General features: G+C 42.1%; 1 protein-coding gene across 1 annotated transcript; it reads right to left on the bottom strand.

The window, feature by feature from the left end:
* Positions 1-1463: 1463 nt before the first annotated feature.
* fam131ab (family with sequence similarity 131 member Ab) lies at positions 1464-10433 on the bottom strand. The gene is made up of 4 exons (XM_063016841.1): positions 10239-10433; positions 9065-9247; positions 8129-8260; positions 1464-2616 (listed from the first exon to the last, which is right to left on the bottom strand). Exons 1-4 carry the CDS (start codon positions 10360-10362, stop codon positions 2150-2152), a joined length of 906 nt encoding a protein of 301 aa, XP_062872911.1. The 5' UTR covers positions 10363-10433; the 3' UTR covers positions 1464-2149.
* Between the last annotated feature and the right edge of the window lie 7781 nt (positions 10434-18214).

The raw sequence follows: 18214 nt of genomic DNA, 5'->3' as shown, positions 1-18214 counted from the left end.
GTGGGGTGTGTGTCCAATATGCCAGCACATAATTCTGCAGCCACAGGTGGGCGGGATCACAAATCCAAGATCCAATCAGATTCATAGAGCAGGCATATTGACAGGCTGTGTAATCCGTAATGAGAGGATGGAGGATCGCCATGGTAACAAGAGAACCCGCGTCAGCAAACGAAATTAGCCTCTGTATGAGGGCGGCGTGAGAGAGTGAGAAGGGAAAGGAGAGAGTGAGACGGGGAAAGAGAGAGTGAGACGGGGAAAGAGAGAGTGAGAGAGAGTGAAAGAGAGAGTGAGAGAGAGAGTGAGAGAGGAGATTGTGCATCGTGTGAAATTCAGCCTTGTACAACAGCAGATCACACAGTGATAGAAAGAAACCCGAAGAATTAAAGGAGCTGCTGAACGCACCACGCCGCCAGGAATGGCACTTACAAAAATATAAAGAATCTCCCGCCGACCCCCAACGAACTGCAAAGGTTACGCAAAAATCCCACCATAAACACCGGGAGCATCACTCGGATACAACACTTCTCTTAAACAACATTCACTGTGTTGTTTCTTAAGACAACGATGGGTTTAAATTTTTACAATCCAGAAAATAAACATTTCAAATACTGAGAGGCAAATTCTACACTTTCATTAATAATAATAATAATAATAATAATAAATTATATAATAATAATAATAATAATAAATTATACAATAATAATAATAAATTATATAATAATAATAATAATACAGTATTGGCCCAAATGTAAGCTGATGGGTTTTATTTGTGGATTTTAATTAGTTATTTAATTTAGTGATGAAATTAAAGAGGAAAAAAACTAAAGTAAAAAGTAAATCAGCCAAATTCTAAAAAGCACTTAAAATACTTAGAATTTAATAAATACGTATTAAAATGATTTAATACATTATTTTCTTTTTAAATAAATATACAAATATGTTTTGTTAATATTAATTTACTAAATATATATATTTAAATGTATGTATAATATATAATACATGTATATAAATTGTAAGTTTATTCTAAATTAAAATAAAATAAAACATATTGCAATACTGGACTTGGATTTATAAACAGAACTTTAGAAAAAATCCCAATTAATATATTTTTACATTTTTTTTAAGTTCATTGAGCCGGTAAAAATAAATAAATAATAATTAAATAAATAAAATGTAATTTAAGTAAAAAAATTAAAATATTTTCATGTTAATACAGTATAATACAAATACTATTTAAACATGTCATTAAAATAAATAATAAAAATTTCATGAAATAAAAAAATTTAAATGGTTAACTATTAAATTCATAATTAATTAATTTAATAAATAATAATGAATATTATTATAATTAGACTATAATTACTATGAAAACAGCAATGGAATGTGTTCAAACAGGCTATAAATGCTTATTACTATTATTGATAATAATAATAATTATTATTAACAGTTATTATTATTGTAATAATAATATCACATTTTCATTATAAATATATATAATATCAGGTTTTGTTTATATTTAGGTCAATACTGTAATGATCATTCAGAAAAATAAAGACAAAATAGCTCAACAAATAAATAAAATGAGTTTTTTGTTTGTTTTAAAAGACGCGTTCCTGTACAAACATTCAACATTCCAGCATCTTCAGCATCCATGCTGACGCCGACAGGCTAGAAGAGTTTCGTCAGATTGGCGAATAGTTACGAGCTTCACGATGCAAGCAGCCATGCCCGTACGATGCAAACGGTCTCTTGCAAAGGGGGAGGGGCTTAACCAGGGCCCAGAATGCAATGGGCGGGGCTATAGATTTACAAACCGTGCAAAAAAGGGACTGAAACCGAACATTCGCCCGTCATCAAACGCTGGGTCGGAACTTCAGAACACATGCAGAAGGTACATTTATAGTTTCAGTCTTTCGTTCCTCCGTTATGTACAACAGTATTTATCGTAGCTAGTCGCTATGAGAGCTGCGCTCTCCGTCACGGTGGTATTTCGGAATCGTTCGCTCCAAAAAACGTTTATTTGTTGGTTCGTTTAAGCAGGAAAGATTGTTGAGACGCCGCAAAGTTTTAAACCAAATGAATTAAACGCACATAAAAACGCCAACGCAAACATGCCGAGTCACTTCAACAAACATAAACTAGCAAACGTTTACGCGTCTTTTTCCTCCGCGCCGTCGTCGTCTACGTCTTCATCCTCCTCGTCCAGTGACACCACGCCCGAGGAAGCCACGTCGGACACTTTCCTCCGCGTGGAGAACTCGGGCGTGCGACAGGCTCGAACCCTGCAGTCTTTAGGCGGCGCGTCGTCATCCTCGAAAGTGTCAGAGAAGGAATGGCCCCGCCTCTGCCCCGCCCGCTGTAAACGAGCCAGTAGTAAAAGGTCCTCCCTGCCCTGCAGAGCGCCCAGAATCTTAGCCGTGAGGTCGTCTCCGCAGCGACCCAGGTCACGTAGGAGCGGGTGCGTGTCGTCCAGACTGCACATGCTTGACCCCAGCGTGTCGGGCGGCGACCCCGGTGAGAGGTCAACGGAGACGCCGCTCTCTGCCTCGCACAGCCTGGCCTCACAGACCCGAGTGTGTATCAGATCTCGCAGGTAATTCGGGTACGACGATAAATCTGCAAACAGAAAAAACCCAGACATTTTGATGAATGAATAACAGAATATTTATTATTTTAATTAATTAAAATAAAACATTGTTTCCTGCCTCAAACCACCTACAGGACACAGTAAACTAAACCAGACTAAACACCAAGTAAACAATGTTAAGTCTGTGGTCGAGTCTAATAGTGAGTCCTGAACATAAAAAATAAGCTCGTCCTCTCCTGTCTTCTCTGTGTGTGTATCTCTGTGTGTGTGTTTGTGAACCTGTTTGTATGTGTGTGTGTGTTTTGTGTGTTTACCTGTATGTGTGTGTACCTGTATATGTATGTGTGTGTACCTGTATGAGTATGTGTATGTATGTGTACCTGTATGTGCATGTGTGTGTACCTGTATGTGTATGTGTGTGTACCTGTATATGTGTGTACCTGTATGAGTATGTTTATATGTGTACCTGTATGTATGTGTACCTGTATGTGTGTGTATGTTCCTGTATGTGTATGTGTACCTGTAAGTGTATGTGTGTGTACCTGTATATGTATGTATGTGTATATGTACCTGTATGTGTGTGTATGTTCCTGTATGTGTATGTGTATGTGTGTGTACCTGTATGTGTATGTGTGTTTGTACCTGTATATGTATGTACAGTATGTGTATATGTACCTGTATGTGTATGTATGTGTACCTGTATGTGTATGTATGTGTGTATATGTACCTGTATGTGTATGTATGTGTACCTGTATGTGTATGTGTGTTTGTACCTGTATATGTATGTACAGTATGTGTATATGTACCTGTATGTGTATGTATGTGTACCTGTATGTGTATGTATGTGTGTATATGTACCTGTATGTGTATGTACAGTACAGGCCAAAAGTTTGGACACACCAGCCAAAAGTTTGGACACACCTTCTCTTCAATGTTTTTTCTTGATTATTTTTATTTTCTACATTGTAGATTAATACTGAAGACATCCAAACTATGAAGAATTATGTAGTGAACCAAAAAGTGTTAAACAAACCAGAATATGTTTTATATTTTACCAACTCTACCTCTGCACAACCCAACTGATGGTCTCAAACACATTAAAAAAGCAACAAATTCCAAAAATTCACTCTAGACAAGGCACAAACATTCATTGAAAACCATTCCAGGTGGAAACCTAATAAAGCTGGTTGAGAAAATTTCAAAGAGTGTGCAAATCTGTCATTACAGCAAAAGATGGCTACTTTGAAGAATCTAAAATATAAAACATATTCTGGTTTGTTTAACACTTTTTTGTTTACTACATAATTCCATATGTGTTCCTTCATAGTTTGGACGTCTTTAGTATTAATCTACAATATAGAAAATTTAAAAAAAATTAAGAAAAACCACAGGAATGAGAAGGTGTGTCCAAACTTTTGGCCTGTACTGTATGTGTACCTGTATGTGTATGTATGTGTACCTGTATGTGTATGTATGTGTATATGTTTGTTTGTTTGTTTATTAGGATTTTAACGTCATGTTTTACACTTTTGGTTAAATTCATGACAGGAACGGTAGTTATTCATTACACAAGGTTAATCAGTTCACACAAGGTTATATCGAACACAGTCATGGACAATTTAGTGTCTCCAATTCACCTCACTTGCATGTCTTTGGACTGTGGGAGGAAACCGGAGCACCCGGAGGAAACCCACGCGGACACGGGGAGAACATGCAAACTCCACGCAGAAAGGACCCGGACCGCCCCACCTGGGGATCGAACCCAGGACCTTCTTGCTGTGAGGCGACAGTGCTGCCCACTGAGCCACCGTATGTGTATATGTACCTGTATGTGCATGTGTGTGTACCTGTATGTGCATGTGTGTGTACCTGTATGTGTATGTGTATGTGTGTGTACCTGTATGTGTATGTGTGTGTACCTGTATGTGTATGTATGTGTACCTGTATGTGTATGTGTGTGTACCTGTATGTGTATGTGTGTGTACCTGTATGTGCATGTGTGTGTACCTGTATGTGCATGTGTGTGTACCTGTATGTGCATGTGTGTGTACCTGTATGTGCATGTGTGTGTACCTGTATGTGTATGTGTGTGTACCTGTATGTGTATGTGTATGTGTGTGTACCTGTATGTGTATGTGTGTGTACCTGTATGTGTATGTATGTGTACCTGTATGTGTATGTGTGTGTACCTGTATGTGCATGTGTGTGTACCTGTATGTGTATGTGTGTGTACCTGTATGTGTATGTGTGTGTACCTGTATGTGTATGTGTGTACCTGTATGTGTATGTGTGTGTACCTGTATGTGTATGTGTGTGTATCTGTATGTGCATGTGTGTGTATCTGTATGTGTATGTGTGTGTACCTGTATGTGTATGTGTGTGTACCTGTATGTGTATGTGTGTACCTGTATGTGTATGTGTGTGTACCTGTATGTGCATGTGTGTGTATCTGTATGTGTATGTGTATGTGTGTGTACCTGTATGTGTATGTGTGTGTACCTGTATGTGCATGTGTGTGTACCTGTATGTGTATGTGTGTACCTGTAAGTGTATGTGTGTACCTGTATGTGTATGTGTATGTGTGTGTACCTGTATGTGCATGTGTGTGTACCTGTATGTGTATGTGTATGTGTGTGTACCTGTATGTGCATGTGTGTGTACCTGTATGTGTATGTATGTGTACCTGTATGTGTGTGTACCTGTATGTGTATGTGTGTGTACCTGTATGTGTATGTGTGTGTACCTGTATGTGTATGTGTGTGTACCTGTATGTGTGTGTACCTGTATGTGTATGTGTGTACCTGTATGTGTACCTGTATGTGTGTGTACCTGTATGTGTATGTGTGTACCTGTATGTGTATGTGTATGTGTGTGTACCTGTATGTGCATGTGTGTGTACCTGTATGTGTATGTGTATGTATGTGTACCTGTATGTGTGTGTACCTGTATGTGTATGTGTGTGTACCTGTATGTGTATGTGTGTGTACCTGTATGTGTATGTGTGTGTACCTGTATGTGTGTGTACCTGTATGTGTATGTGTATGTGTGTACCTGTATGTGTACCTGTATGTGTGTGTACCTGTATGTGTATGTGTATGTGTGTGTACCTGTATGTGTATGTGTATATGTGTGTACCTGTATGTGTGTGTACCTGTATGTGTATGTGTGTGTACCTGTATGTGTATGTGTATGTGTATGTGTGTGTACCTGTATGTGTATATGTGTGTACCTGTATGTATATGTGTGTACCTGTATGTGTGTGTACCTGTATGTGTATGTGTATGTGTGTGTACCTGTATGTGTATGTGTATATGTGTGTACCTGTATGTGTGTGTACCTGTATGTGTATGTGTGTGTACCTGTATGTGTGTGTACCTGTATGTGTGTGTACCTGTATGTGTATGTGTGTGTACCTGTATGTGTGTGTGTACCTGTATGTGTATGTGTGTGTACCTGTATGTGTATGTACCTGTATGTGTATGTGTGTGTACCTGTATGTGTATATGTGTGTACCTGTATGTGTATGTGTGTGTACCTGTATGTGTATGTGTATGTGTGTGTACCTGTATGTGTATGTGTATATGTGTGTACCTGTATGTGTGTACCTGTATGTGTATGTGTATGTGTATGTGTGTGTACCTGTATGTGTATGTGTATATGTGTGTACCTGTATGTGTGTGTACCTGTATGTGTATGTGTATGTGTGTGTACCTGTATGTGTATGTGTGTGTACCTGTATGTGTATATGTGTGTACCTGTATGTGTATATGTGTGTACCTGTATGTGCATGTGTGTACCTGTATGTGTATGTGTATATGTGTGTACCTGTATGTGTATATGTGTGTACCTGTATGTGCATGTGTATATGTGTGTACCTGTATGTGCATGTGTGTACCTGTATGTGTATGTGTGTACCTGTATGTGTACCTGTATGTGTACCTGTATGTGCATGTGTGTGTACCTGTGTGTGTGTGTGTGTACCTGTATGTGCATGTGTGTACCTGTATGTGTATATGTGTGTACCTGTATGTGTATGTGTGTACCTGTATGTGTACCTGTATGTGTACCTGTATGTGCATGTGTGTGTACCTGTGTGTGTGTGTGTGTACCTGTATGTGTATGTGTGTACCTGTATGTGCATGTGTGTACCTGTATGTGTATGTGTGTACCTGTATGTGTACCTGTATGTGCATGTGTGTGTACCTGTGTGTGTGTGTGTGTGTGTGTGAAAATTATATAAAACACGACTGCAAATAAATAGTGAAACATTATTTGTAATAAACGTTTTATAATCACTGAAAAATCCTGCAGCAGAAAAACTTTTGTGTTTATCAGATTTTGTGTTTGGTTTCACACAGCCTCTATGTTCCTCTCGGCTCCGCCCGCTTTTATTGCCGTTGTGGGGGTTTTTTCCGCCTGTCTGACTGTGCATTAAAGTTGCAGTAGAAATGAATGCTGGGATATCAGGTTGCACCAGAGAGCAAAATGAAAAGAGCGAGAGAGAGAGATTGAGGAGGAGAAACAGGAGAAAGAAATGATAAATATGTTATGAGTCACATGTTACTGACACTAAATAAAATCACATTTGCTCTGATGATTGGAAGCTGAAGCGGAGTGTAATTTACACCCGGCGGAATGGTGGTGAACGCTAAAAGTGAACTCTGATTACAGGAAGTGCAGAGTTTCAGAGAGACCGAGACAGGAAACTGGGGCACTGGGACAAAAACACAAAGATCTACACGTCAGTCTGGGGAGACAGGAGAGGACGAGCGGGACGTTTCACATCAAGTCAAAATACCTGAAATATCTAAATTTATAAAATAGGAACAAAGATTCTGTGTGTGTCTGTGTATATGTACATTTGTGTGTGTGTGTACCTGGGTGAGCGTGTGTGTGTACCTGTGTGTGTTTCTATGTGTACCTGTGTGTGTGTGTTTGTATGTGAACCTGTGTGTTTGTTTGTGCACGTGTGTATGTGTGTGTACCTGTGTGTATGTGTACCTGTGTCTGCATGTGTGTGTGTGTGTGTACCTGTGTTTGTATGTGTACCTGTGTGTATGTGTCCGTGTGTACCTGTATGTGTGTTTGTGTGTGCTTGTATGTGTACCTGTGTGTGTGTTTGTGTACCTGTATGTGTATGTTTATGTGCAGGTGTACCTTTGTGTGTGTACCTGTATGTGTGTGTGTTTGTGTGTGCTTGTATGTGTACCTGTGTGTGTACCTGTATGTGTATGTGTGTGTGTGCTTGTATGTGTACATGTGTGTACCTTTATGTGTGTGTGTAACTGTATGTGTGTGTATGTGAACCTGTCTATGTGAACCTGTGTGTGTACCTGTGTGTGTGTGTTTCTATGTAAAGCTGTGTGTGTGTGTGTGTGTACCTGTATGTGTGTATGCGTGTGTGTGTGTGTGTATGTGAACCTGTGTGTGTACCTGTACTCTGAGTGTGTATGTATGTGTGTTTGTGCCTGTATGTGTGTGTGTGTACCTGTATGTGTGTGTGTGTACCTGTACTGTGTGTGTGTGTGTGTGTGTGTGTACCTGTACTCTGGGTGGACGGTTCGTTAGCAGACAGATATTCCTCATCATAAGAATCATCGTTGTATTCGTCTCCGTCTACTGAGGACCAGGCACGAAGTTTAGCTTCTGCTATAGCGAACTGTTCAGCTACACCTGTAACACACACACACACACACACAAACACACACACTGTTACACACCCGTACAGACACACACTCGTACACAGTTTTAACGGCGTGACCCTCGGTAGGGCGTGGCATTGACCTGGAGACGTCCTGATCTCACGCCACACCTTTCGACCGGCAGCTTAATGATGTCAGTGATGACATCACACATCAGCGTCCTCTACCGATCGCTGACCTCGCCGCGGCGGACACGGGTTCGCATTTACACGCAGAAACGCTGATGCGTGATTGGCTGTATGATTCAGCAAACGGGAAGTTCGGAACCGTTCCAAGCGGCTTCGTATCCGGCCAATCGGAGCGTGGCTGCCCGTCCTCCGCCCCAAAATCCATTCTGTGGTGTGAAGATCCATACGGCCCATTCATCATCATCAGCACACACACACACACACACACACACACACACACACACACACACACACTCACACACATTCACACACACACTCACACACATTCACACACACACACTGCAGGCTTTTCTGTCGAAGTTTGGAAGGTTTCCCAGAAGCTGAGTTCGATTCTGGCCAGAGTATCAGCGTGAGTGTGTGTGTGTGTGTGTGTGTGTGTGTGTGTAAACGGAAGGAAGGGCACGAACCAAGGGTGACGGGGGACCCCCCCCAATTAAAAATTACATTGGCTTCATATTTTACAGTACGGTGGTTTCAATCCTCGCCTCTGTTCACGGTGTGTGAATTTTGGCATGTTCTCCTCATACAGTTTATTAATTTACTTTGATTTTTGATCCCTGTAAACACACACACACGCGAATACACACCGGCAGCGAAGCGGGCCTCCTGCTCGCCCTCCGTGAGATCCGAGTAGGAGTTGAAGTCGGTCTCGAGGGCGTTGGGAGCGTCCGTGGGTTTACACCAGCCCTTCCACTCGATCAGGTGAGCAACACGACCCTGAGCCATCGCCGTCGGCTTGGTCACATGATCCTTCACCACCTGAGAGATACCTGATCACACACACACGTACGCATACAGGTGATGGACAAAATAATGGAAACACCACCCAGAATGACAGTCTCAGCTGTACCAGTGAGTCTGTTATTTAACAAGAAAACAAAAGGCAACCAACAGAGTTCCAAAGAGGCCAAATGCTGGATCTTTAATAATTCTGTACGCTCATATATGTATCCAAACTTCATTTTTCACGCATAAACACGTACGTGTACAGGTGTTGGACAAAATAATGGAAACACCACATCAGAATCACAGTCCCAGCTGTATAAGAAAACGAAAGGCAACTAACAGAGTTCCAAAGAGGACAAATACTGGATTGGCCACAATGTATGAGCACCTCAAGGATCTAGTCCTAACACAAACTATGTGCGGTGAGAATCATGCCGGCACTACATTCACAAACCTATCGCATCAGACTTGATGTAAGGAACACACAACCTGGACCCCTGAGCAATGGAAACAAAACCATACCGTCTAACTGGATGGATTTATGTTTTTAGGAAGTCATCCCTCAATGTGCTTCAACTGTCGTGCTCGATGAAGGATCTACTGTATAATAGTACGAGCAGCCTCCAATGATTGCTTCACCACCAAAACTGAGGCAATCTTACAGGACCAGATGCACCTTATGGCGCAAAACCATGTCCTAATGGTAGTTCCATGCTCCAGGACAAGAACAGACCCAAACATACAATTAAAACCAATCAGGAGGGGTTTAAGGAACCAAATGTTTAAGGAAATCGAGCTCCTTAGGGACAATTTTTTTGAAGTTCTGGGGTGTAGACCATACAGTAGATCTTCACCTCCCTCATACCTCAAGAAATTTAGTGACTAAAATCTAAAAGAGCTGCAGGACGACCTGAAAGCAGCAGGAACAACAGTTACACAGTAAAAACGAACTGCAGCATCTATAATCATCTCCCTGCTAAAACAGAAGCACAGAGATATTAACTCCAGCGATCTGATTTTATAGAGTTGTGTTACCGAGAAGTGAAGATCTGGCGAGTGCTGCGATCTCCTGAATGGTGAGAGCTCTTCTGGATTTGGGTAACATGTTGTTGGAGTCCTCAACATTTACCTGCAATAAAAATATACACAGAATAATCATTTATTATTTATTATAATTAATTATAATTAATACTATTTTTTCTCCCTCTATTTCACTTGTTGATTAGATGAGTGTTGTTTGGTGTTTGTGTAAAAGTATTTATATTTATTAAAACTGATAAAAATTTAATATTTTTGTAAATATAATAATAAATAAAAACAAAAACAATTCTTGAGACCACTGTGGGAGGGGGGGGGGGGGGGGGGGTCTTGGTCTTGCTTTGATCGCTTCAATCTTGGGTGGTATGAGTCTTGGTCTTGCTTTGTTCTTAGGTCGTATAGGTCTTGGTCTTGCATCAATCTTGGGTGGTATGGGTCTTGGTCTTGCTTTGGCCTTGCCTAGGTCCTTAATGGTATAGGTCTTGGTCTTGCTTTAGTCTTGAGTGGTAAGGGTCTTGGTCTTGCTTTAATCTCAGGTGGTATGGGTCTTGGTCTTGCCTTGGTCCTTGGAGGTATGGGTCATATAGGTCTTGGTCTTGCCTTGGTTTTAGGTGGTATAGGTCTTGGTCTTGCTTTGGTCCTGGGTGGTTTGGGTCTTAGCCTTTCCTTGTTCTAGTCTTCATTAGAACATGTGCAGCCTAGAAGATGAAAGTACCGGCGCCTCCAGATGCTAACATCATTTAAGGTCATTTACTGACTGTATCGTATCAAGCGTACTGTAAATACTGTAAATAACAAGATGTGTCTCTGTGTCTGAGAAAAGGAAGAGGCAGCAGCAAGAAGCGGAAATGCTACAGGTTTTATAATGCCAGCCTGGCCCACACACACACACACACACACACACACACACAGATTCCTCCTAGTGGCACTCACTCACACACACTCGTTTAACATCAATGCGGCATCAATCTGGATCCAAAAACAGGAGAATTCTGCAAACAGCTGTTGATCAGTTAGCACAGAGCTAATGCAGCCATTAGCACCCACACACACACCTACACACACACCTACACACACACACACACACATACTATCGAACCGGTAAAAGATCATCAGTACCACACTCGCTGCCTCGCCACCTGCACCACAGAAGAACCGCGGCTTTTCCATCTGAAACTCGCAACCGGCAGCTCGATGCCACTCATCATGAACACTGGCCACGTAGCGCTCAATTAATACCGCCGTTCATCCTTTCTCTCGCAAGCACTCGCATCCATTCTCTCTCTCACACACTCTCTCTCTCTCATTCTCTCATTCGCTCTCTCATGTCTGTGTCAAAAAAATGAGCATTTCTATAGCAACCAGTCACCATGGTACGATTTCTCTCGGGCTACAGGATGGGAGGACGGATTGCGGGTCGCGGTTCTCACATGACATCACGCCAGCCACGTCGAACGACTACGGTTCAAATCACTGCCAGCGCAAACACACACACACGCGCACACACACACACACACACACACACACACACACACACACACACACACACACACATGCACACACACACACACAGCATTTGCACAGGAAAAAACGCAAGTGCTACAGGTCTCATCTGTTCATTCGATCATGTTCAATCACTTTCATTAACAGCTATATCATGGTCAGGGTTGCGGTGGGTCCAGAGTACTGCCAGAAATGTTGGAAACAAAGCAGGAGTTAATAAATCGATCTCAGTCGGCCGTTAATTGGCTTTACACACAGTGAAAGATAGAAGTATCCTCCGTTTGCCTTATAGATGCTCCCAGATGTCCTTAATCTAAAAGAAAAAGTAGAGAACATGCAAAACTCCTTACAGGCAGTTACTAGAGGCAGCCAGCCTTTCTTTACATGAACTGGGGTGTTGCAGGCGTTCTGGGCTGCTGCCATATTGTGAGAACCACATTTACATTTTTGACATTTAGCGGACGCTTTTATCCAAAGCAACATACAGAACTGTGACAGTATGCTGTCCAAGCAATTGAGGGTTGAGAGCCTTGCTTAAGGATGGGACAGAGGCACAGAGATGATCACGTGCGTAGAGAAGCACACTTTTACATCGATTTTGGATCCACACATGCCTCAAAATGCCTCAACGTGTAAAACACACACATCAGCACACGGCAGCACAGAAAGGTCTCTTATACTAACTGAATTGCTGTAGGATTGCTAGGACGCCTTATATTTCATACGCTACGCTAAATACAAACCTCACATTTTTAATATAACAGCAAATTGCACATTACACGGGAAACGGCTAATTTCGCGCTCCGTCGTGAATTCGGTAGGGTCTTAGTTACTGTATAAGTGTATGTAAACTTTTGACTGTAGCTGTAGGATTGATTTTGGAATTACCGAGCATAAAAACAAATCAGATTATCCTCTTTTGTCTTTATGAAAATGACAAATTTAATAGCGCAATTAGCCATTATGAACTTGAAGGCGAGACCCATTAGCGGCAGCTCGACTAAAGATTTGGTTTGAGGTTGTAAATCTAAAAAAATATTAATTGCTAAAGACTCCGAATGACTTTTCAAACAAGACTAAAGCTAACCGGTGGACCTTTAATGGAAGTCACGTCGAGGAACCGAGAGCGGAGCCTGTCTAACAACTATTAGCCTAATGAGGTCATTATCATAGCGAGAGTGGAACAGAAAATTGGTTTTAGCCCTCATCGTGGGAATACGTTACACGGAGACTTAATTAAAAGCCGAGATCTAAATCATTTCTGCAAATCTGACTTTTCAGACCGACGATCTCTTACGTGAAGTAACGGGCGGTTATTTATGGATCCTCTTTCTAGCGGCTCGACTGGCGCGTGGGAGAAGTTATGGCAGGTGCCTCGCTTGTGCCCGGCAGTGGGCGGCAAAAACAAAAAACGACGAAGAAAATAAACCGCTTGCTGTTTTCAGACACAATTCAGCTTCATCACCTGGAGGTAATGGTCCAGCTCCTCGATTGGAAAGCACAGACGGTGCGATAGGCCGGTCCGAGCTCTACTGCCCAGCAGCGCCAGGTCTGAAAACGAGCTTTCTGCGCTCCAGTCCACCTGAAACCTGCCGCCCGTCACTGTGGGAGAGGAAACACAAGCCGACGTGGCAAAATAGACGGACTGAGCGGTTATAATAGCACCTATTAGCAACATAGCACCTACTACTGACGATATAGAGACGAAATATGTATAAATGTATCGTACGATTTAGTTCTGCTGCCGTTTATGGTTATAGTCACTGTATAAAACATTTTAATTAATTTGTTGTTCAGTCTGTGGATTTTTTTTTCCTACCGTTCCAACAACTTTGCTTAAACACTGAGGTGAATGTTAGCGTTGTGCAGTAGCATGTTGCTACATTTACATTTTCAACATTTAGCAGACGCTCTTATCCAGAGCGACTTACAGAAGTGCTTCCATAGTTGACATTACCTTACTCTAGTTTAAGTAGACCGACATTTTTCGACCACTTTTTACCTTCCAGAGACGGAGTCTGACAGAGAGCAGTATGGCGTATGAAGAGTCACACACTGCCAAACAAACAAGCTGCTCCAGAAGGGTTAAAGAGTTTAAGAGACGTGTTAAAGCAGTGAGGCACAGGTTTTCTTGACAGGATTTTGGCAGCATTAGGGAAACCACAATAGTAAGAACACACGACCCCACACAAACCAAGGAGAGACAACAAGTCTGTAACACACGCCTGGAACCAAAAGAAATTCTTAAACAATCGAGAAATGCTAACTTCTCGAATGTTGTGATGTCATGTTGTGAAGGCGACAAATACAAACAAGCCATATTATTAAAATCTAAAATGTATTTCCATCTAATCATTCAAATAATATACTTGGCAACCTCTCTTCTGTATGCATTTTATTTTTTCCTGTATGCTTCAGATCCATCGACAAGAAAAATCGCATCAGGTTTTGGTTAATGCCCCAGTGTTGCAATTCAGATTCACATTCTGGCTTGTAATTGAGACAGGATCCAATCTGAGCAAGTTAATTCTTAAGTAAGGGCCTTGCCCAAGGGCCCAACAGTGGTGGGTTGGCAGTTGTGGAGTTTGAACCCACAATAATATTACAGATGTGGGAAGGAGACCTCAAACTGGTATTTTGTAAATAAATGTGAGAAAATAGCTGAAGTGATTTTATAACGTTATAGAAAACCCTCAAAAATACATGAAAAATTTCACAGATACCAAAAATTATGTTGTTTTAAAAACATTCTGCACAATTCGGAAGTTATGATGTTGATAACACACATTCCTCTAATTGATTTATTTATTTATTCGGATTTTAATACTTAACACACACGTGTCATTTTATGGCAGGACAGATATTATGTTTCCGTCTGCTTATATTATCTTGTCTTTATAATCTGGTATATTTTATTTTCATTTTTATTTGTATGACTGCGTGGTAGGTTCAGACTGTTCTTGTGTTGGTTTCAGGCATGTGTACTCGTCTCTTCTTGTGATTGCACATCTCCCTAATGCTGCCAAAATCCTGTCAAGAAAACCCAGCGCTTTATTGCTGTAACACGTCCCTATAACTCCGTGCCTCTGCCTTCTGGAGCAGCTTGTTTGTTTAGCAGTTTAGCCTGACCCTTCGTACACATACACGTCCAGAATACTCAGGTAAAAAAACTGGTCAGAAGAAGTGTCCGGAGGAGGTCTGTGGCTCTTTTCGGTCAGAATCACTGGGCACAACGCAGTAACACGCCAGACAGGGGGCCAATCAATTGCAGGGCCTAGGGCCACCCCCACCCTCAACCAATCATGTCTGTTTGTAGACGGGGTGGCACGGTGGCTTGGTGGGTAGCACTGTCACCTCACAGCAAGAAGGTCCTGGGTTCGATTCCCAGGTAGATCAGTCCAGATCCTTTCTGTGTGGAGTTTGCATGTTCTCCCTGTGTCTGTGTGAGTTTCCTCCGGGAGCTCCAGTTTCCTCCCACAGTCCAAAGACTAAACAAACTAAAATATCCATGACTGTGTTTGACATTAAATTGAAGTGATGAATCTTGTGTAAGCAGTAACTACCGTTCCTGTCATGAATGTGACCAAAGTGTAAAACCTGACGTTAAAATCCTAATAAATAAATAAACAAATAATGTATAAATTTATAAATGATAAATAACTGTATGTAGGAGCCCGACCGGCTAATAGCACCACTGTGGCTTCTAACCCTAGTGGGCTTGCATAATTTACCACTGCGCCACTCAAGCGCCAGTCTACGCTGTCGTTTTTTCAAACCGTGTCACTAGTAGGTGCTGATGCCATTCTACACCGAAACAGAACAACAGTCGTTAATCACTAAACCACAACGACATGCAGAAGCGTTTCCGATAGCAACAAGTTCAGATCAAGCACACAAATGCATTATTTGTAATCTTTCCCGGGGCAGGAAAGACCCCATGCAGAGCTCATATCTGATGCACACATGCACAGAAGCGGAAGTCGCAACAGGTCACGTTTCTATTTCCAGCTTCATGCAACAGATTGCACAGCCGGCAAGACGAGTCCCAACTGATCCGCCATCGAACGTCATTAGCGCGCGGACGTACGCCAGGAGGCATCCGCCGTCTACCAATGTCAGAACTGACACCGTTCTCTGTGAAATAGGCCATCATACGTCATCCTCAGTGATGAGGAGTCCGCTGCTTAAAGCTCGACTGAAGTTTGTTTCTGATCACATGAACAAAGAATAAAGAAAATCAGGAGCTTTTTTAAAGCCTGCATGACTGTGGACAGTGTCACAGTGTTCCAGTAGCTTTAATTTAGTAGCAGACCTGTTTTTGTGGTTCTGGTCATGCGTACAAATGTTTAAATTGTCATTTTTATACGATGTAGTAACAGAAGCATCCTGAGCAGAAGAGTCACTAGTAAACTGTTAATTCCAGCTTCAACCTCAAGTTTATTCCAGCTTCAAACTCAAGTTTATTCCAGCTTCATCCTCACACTCACCAGCTTCACACAATCACTCACACCGGCTTCTCATTTTCATCTGCAGTAGTTCTGATCCTGATTTAAATAATATAAACATATACATACATGTGAACATAATATAAACATATACATACACCTAGCTGGCCCTGCGCATTGAGGGTGGGTGAGTTTCGGATCACTCACTCACTTTCTTAACCACTTATCCTAGGGGTTGGGGGGGGGGGGGGGGGTGCTGGAGCCTATCCCAGCTATTCAATGGGCGCAAGGCACACAGTAATACCCTGGACGGGGCGCCAGTCCATCGCAGGGCACACACAAATACATACACACACACACACACACACACACACCCATTCACCTATGGGGCAATTCAGTGTCTCCAATTAACCTGACTGCATGTTTTTGGACTGTGGGAGGAAACCCACGCAGACACGGGGGAGAACATGCAAACTCCGCACAAAAAGGACCCGGACCACCCCGCCCCGCCTGGGGATCGTACCCAGGACCTTCTTGCTGTGAGGCGACAGTGCTACCCACTTAGCCACCGTGCCGCCCAGTCTCGGATCAGCAGTCTAAATTCTCACTAGCTTCCCTCTCAGTTTAAACCAAGAGTAACCAGCAGCGTTAACCAGTTAATGACTTGTTGGTCATGTTTAAGGCCCTACCTAATTCACGGCAGGGAAAATCGCATCACGGACCGTAAAACGAGCCGTTTCCTGTGTAATCTGCAATTTGCTGTAAAATTCAAACTTCAAGGTTTCACGTTTACTGGTTAATCTGCACTATAGGGCGTCCTAGCAATCCTACGGCAATTCAGTTAGCAATTGCTTAGTCAGAACGTCCACGATGTGGAAGCAAAGCAGCTACAAACACGAGTTTGGGAAACTAACAACCAATTCTTTGGACGCAGAGGGGGGGGGTCAAAACCGTCGCTGGATTTACAGTCAACTATTAAAGTAGCTGTGCTGTGTGTAGCTTCCATTTATTCCATCATTCAATTTATGAGTGTAATTTAACGACCTTAACAATCTTTTCTTTAAAAATCTGTGATTTTTTAAAAACGAGGTCCGTGAAATTAGGCACATTTTCCCATGAATTATGGTTAGTTATGGTTAACCAGTCACTCTCCACAGTCAAGCGAGCTTTATATTGTAGTGTAAAGCTGAAGCATGTCATGCATGTTTCAGCAGATTCCTGACCACTTTCTTTTTAATATAGTCTTCTTTCTTTTTTATATATTATGTTTTATGCATTTTCTCCCCTTTTTCTCCCTTTTAGCACATCCAATTGCCCGATTGCGTCATGCTTCCTCTCTACCAATGCTGATCCCCGCTCTGATTGAGGAGAACGAAGCTCCGACACGTGGGCAGCAGCCGTATGCATTGTCACCTACACTTTGACGAGTGCAATGCGGATCAGCACCGTGTACGGAGAGACACACCCTGACAGCACTCTTTTCTCATCAATCAGCCAGCAGAGGTCGTAATTGCAGTAGTTATGAGAGAGAGAGACCCTATCCGGCTTAATATCCCACCCCTATCTGAACAACAAGCCAATCATTGTTCATGTGGCAGCTCAGCCCAGCCGGCAGGCAGAGCTGAGAATAGATGTATTCGAGACCCCAGCTCCGGTTTCCCAGCGTGTGTTTTTACCGCTGCGCCACCTGAGTGGCAATATACTCTTTTACTGGGTGGCATTCTATTGGTCTGATCAAGGCCCTTAACCCTCAATTGCTCACTTTGAATAAAAGTGTCTGCTAAATACATTTTACATTTTTGGCATTTAGCAGACGCCTTTTATCCAAAGCGACTTACATTACAGTTACAGTATACAGTCTGAGCAATTGAGGGTTAAGGGCCTTGCTCAAGGGCCCAACAGTGGCAACCTGGCAGTGGTGAGGCTTGAACCAGCAACCTTCTATTTACTAGTCCAGTACCTTAACCACTAGGCTACGACTTGCCCTATAAATGCTCGAAATGTAAAAAATTCAAACAAATAGTC

Source organism: Trichomycterus rosablanca, chromosome 20 (assembly GCF_030014385.1).
Source record: "Trichomycterus rosablanca isolate fTriRos1 chromosome 20, fTriRos1.hap1, whole genome shotgun sequence".
NCBI classification, from domain to species: Eukaryota; Metazoa; Chordata; class Actinopteri; order Siluriformes; family Trichomycteridae; genus Trichomycterus; species Trichomycterus rosablanca.
The sequence above is the reverse complement of the archived record's forward strand: the minus strand, read 5'-3'. Positions and strand labels throughout refer to the sequence as shown.